The sequence below is a fragment of the Gavialis gangeticus genome, unplaced genomic scaffold, assembly GCF_001723915.1.
Source record: "Gavialis gangeticus isolate Ggan-Ray unplaced genomic scaffold, GavGan_comp1, whole genome shotgun sequence".
Taxonomy (NCBI): domain Eukaryota; kingdom Metazoa; phylum Chordata; order Crocodylia; family Gavialidae; genus Gavialis; species Gavialis gangeticus.
Genome location: NW_017729001.1, coordinates 5,748,479 through 5,751,606, shown reverse-complemented (window position 1 = coordinate 5,751,606; position 3,128 = coordinate 5,748,479). Strand labels below are relative to the sequence as shown.

The window sequence follows — 3,128 nt, the reverse complement described above, 5'->3', positions numbered from 1 at the left end:
CGGCTCCCCCCCCCCCCCCCCCCCCCCCCGGTCTCGCTGCCTGATGGCTATCTCTGTTTGTGTTGAGAATCCCACTTGAGATCAAGCAGGCAGGTTGCTAAGGCCAAAGGCAGGAATCCTCCAAAGTTGGCCGCACTTTACCTCCCAGGCATGATCTGGTGAAGCTGTAGGTCTCTGCATGTAGTACTGTATCCTGCAGGCTCCAAAAGCTACCCCGGTGCAGGGAAGAAGAGCTGCTGTGGGCTGCACCTTCCAGCTCTGGGTCATGGCTAACCTGGCCTGGTGGTGGCATCCTGCTTCTGGATCTTGAGCACCTCAGGGCAGAGGAGGGGTCTAGTTGCTGGGACCTGGACACGCCTCTTTGGGCACAAGAGGCTGGTACATCACTGTGCTCCTGTAGGACAGACACTAATAAGTTGGTGGCTTGACTGTTCCAGGGGTGAAGATCATATTCCGGGTTGGCCTGGTCCTGCTCAAACACACGCTTGGCTCCTCTGAGAAGCTCAAGTCTTGCCAGGGACAGTATGAAACCATGGAGAGGCTGCGGACTCTGAACCCCAAGATCATGCAGGAGACTTTCCTGGTGCAGGAGGTGAGGAGCATTTTCCTGGAGACATGCAGTTGGGTTGGGAAGTGGGAGTAACTCTGGTGTCAGAACTGTATCCCGCAGTGCTGTGGTATGAAGTGGTGGCCCTAGCAGTAGCTAGGTGGGAACCTGCTTCTCTTGGCAGAATCCAGGCCTTGGCACCTCTCCCCAAGCACAGATTGGTTGGCATTGCCCACTGGAAACCCTGAGGGGCTGGGACAGCTGGGAGGTTTCTGCCTTTTAGTTCATCCTGCTGCTGCTCTCTGCTTTGGCTCCTTGCTCCAGCAGGTGAGGGAGTGCCAGGCTTGCCTGCCCCCTTCTCATAGTAATGGCAGGTACCAGCAGGGTTTCTGGGCATATGGTGGGAAATCTCCAACCCACACACCATACAGGGCACAGCCTTAATTGCCCTACATCCTGCCCCAACAGACATCTGGCTAAAGGCAAGTGGAGAGCCTGCCTTCCTGGGAAGCCTGGAACAGCTGGTGCCTCCGGTCTGCTGCGGCACTTGTGGTGGCAGGCTTGCAGATCAGAGCTCTTGCAGCGATTCACTTGGGGAGCGGCTGGGGCTGGAATAGGTGTCTGGTCAGTTGAGAGACGTGAGCTGTTAGGAGACCCTGGGTGGGATAAGAGGTGCTTGTGCGTTCCTGTCGCTGGCTTGAGGAGTTTCAGGTCTGGAAGCAAGTTGTAAAGGTCTCCCCACAGATCATGGGTGGTGCTGCTTTTTAGTGCAGTACTGCCCTCTGGTGGTAAAGGTCTTTGGTTAACAAGTGTGTCTTTTCCCCTTTTGGTACATACCTGACTAAAGTTCAGAGAAGCTAGGAGGGCAGAGCATGGGGACTCCAGTCCAGTAGGGAACAGCCTAAGGCAATGCAACCTGCAGGGATTACCCTTCTCCAGGTACTATCAGATTTTATTCTGACCATCCTTCTGTATAGCTCTGAATTGTTCCCTCATTGATCCAAGTCTCCAGCTCCATGTGCTAGGCTGCAGTGAGCCTGCAGTACAGGTATAGATTTTTCCAGGTTGGGAAGATCTTCTTCCTGAGGACCAGGCTGCATAGACAGTTATGCTCTGGCCTGTTTTTGCTGGCTGGGAAGGGGCTGCCCTAGAGGTTTTGCTCTGACAAGCACATGCTGTCTCCTTTCCAGATCATAGAGCTGCCAGTGACAGAGCGGCACATTGAACGTGAGCACCTGATCCAGCTGAAGAAGTGGAAGGAGACTCATGGGGAGCTACAGTACAAGTCTCCCCCACGCTTACATGGGGCTAAGGCCATCAGCGAAGCGGAGCCACACTCCCACCAAGCCCTGGGGTCCAGGCCTTCCATCATCCTGCCAACTGATGCCCCAGTCCCATCCAAGGGCAACAAGAATAAGCTGCAGAAAGAAAAGAAACAGGACAAAGGGAAAGGTAGCCCTGGCAATGGGCTTATCCCTAAGGAGAATGGCACCCCTGCCTCCCCTGAGCCCCAGACTCTGCTGAAGCATCCTGAGGTCTCCCTGCATCACCAGTCAAAGGAGAGCCTGACCTCCCGGGAGAGTGAGGACACCTACTTGTAATGGGGATCCAAGCACATTTTGTGAGCACCTGCCTGAAGGTCTGGGTACACTGTGCCACAGACCAAAAGAGAAAATATACATTCCCTGCAGCAGCCAAGGGGGGGATGGGGGGTTTGTGCAGGGACCCTGGGGGCCTCTCCTGCCACTGGTGGGACATGGGTCTCTTGGCACGAGGAGACTTTTTTTTCTTTTGAGTCTTGAGCTTTTCTATTTATTGTCTGGCAGGGTGGGAGGTGGGCCAGCGTTGGTGCAGCTTGCTTGGTAGGGGCTGCTCAGGTCTCTAAACAAAGGGCTATAAAGCTGTAAGCATCTGCCCCAGAGAGGCCTGTGAACTACCACCTCCTGCAGGGAGGTGCCAATCTCTCTGCTGGATTCTGTGCAGCCCCTGATTTGGTCCCAGGGGCTTTGCATTGGCTGCTCTGCTAAGGAGCTGGCTGACATGTTTGAAATGAAGCTCGTGACTCAACTAGAGCCAAGGATGGGGCAGAATCACTCTGGGTCTTGGGGCCTGGAGCACATGGCACCTCAGAGGTGAGGGGCTTGAGGAGGAGTGCACAGCAGGATTGGGCTCCTGGCTGTGCCTGGATGCTGCTTCCTTCCCCCTTAGGCTGAGCATTTGGCTCCTTTCCCTATAAACAGACAAACCTCTCTGAGCTGGCTTCTCTCTCTGGTGAAGATGCCTCTAATGGTCACAGCTACCTGGGACTCTGGGGAAATTTTGTCTTGGTCAGTCCAGTCCTGGAGCAGAGGCTGGATTGGAGCAATGTATACCTGAGGGTCTAGAAGGACCTACTCATTGCATGCAGCTGCAGGGCCCCATTGCGGGCTAACTTTGGGAGCACTGAAGCATCTGTGTTCCTTTCACCTTTTCCAGCTCTGTATTGCAGGTTCTGCTTTGTATTAGTCAAATGTCTGAGCTGGAAAGACTCTCCCAGCCCTGGGAGAGAGAAATTTGTCAGGAGTTCTGCAAAGATGGAGAG

General features: G+C 54.5%; 1 protein-coding gene across 1 annotated transcript in view; it reads left to right on the top strand.

Moving 5' to 3' along the window:
- The window catches only part of TBC1D10A (TBC1 domain family member 10A), a 24,375-nt gene extending 22,227 nt beyond the window's left edge, over positions 1 to 2,148 (top strand). Inside the window, exons 7-8 of the mRNA XM_019506748.1 lie at positions 438 to 592; positions 1,738 to 2,148. Of these exons, the coding sequence (XP_019362293.1) occupies positions 438 to 592; positions 1,738 to 2,148 (566 nt within the window). The remainder of the gene's footprint in view (positions 1 to 437; positions 593 to 1,737) is intronic.
- Positions 2,149 to 3,128: the final 980 nt, after the last annotated feature.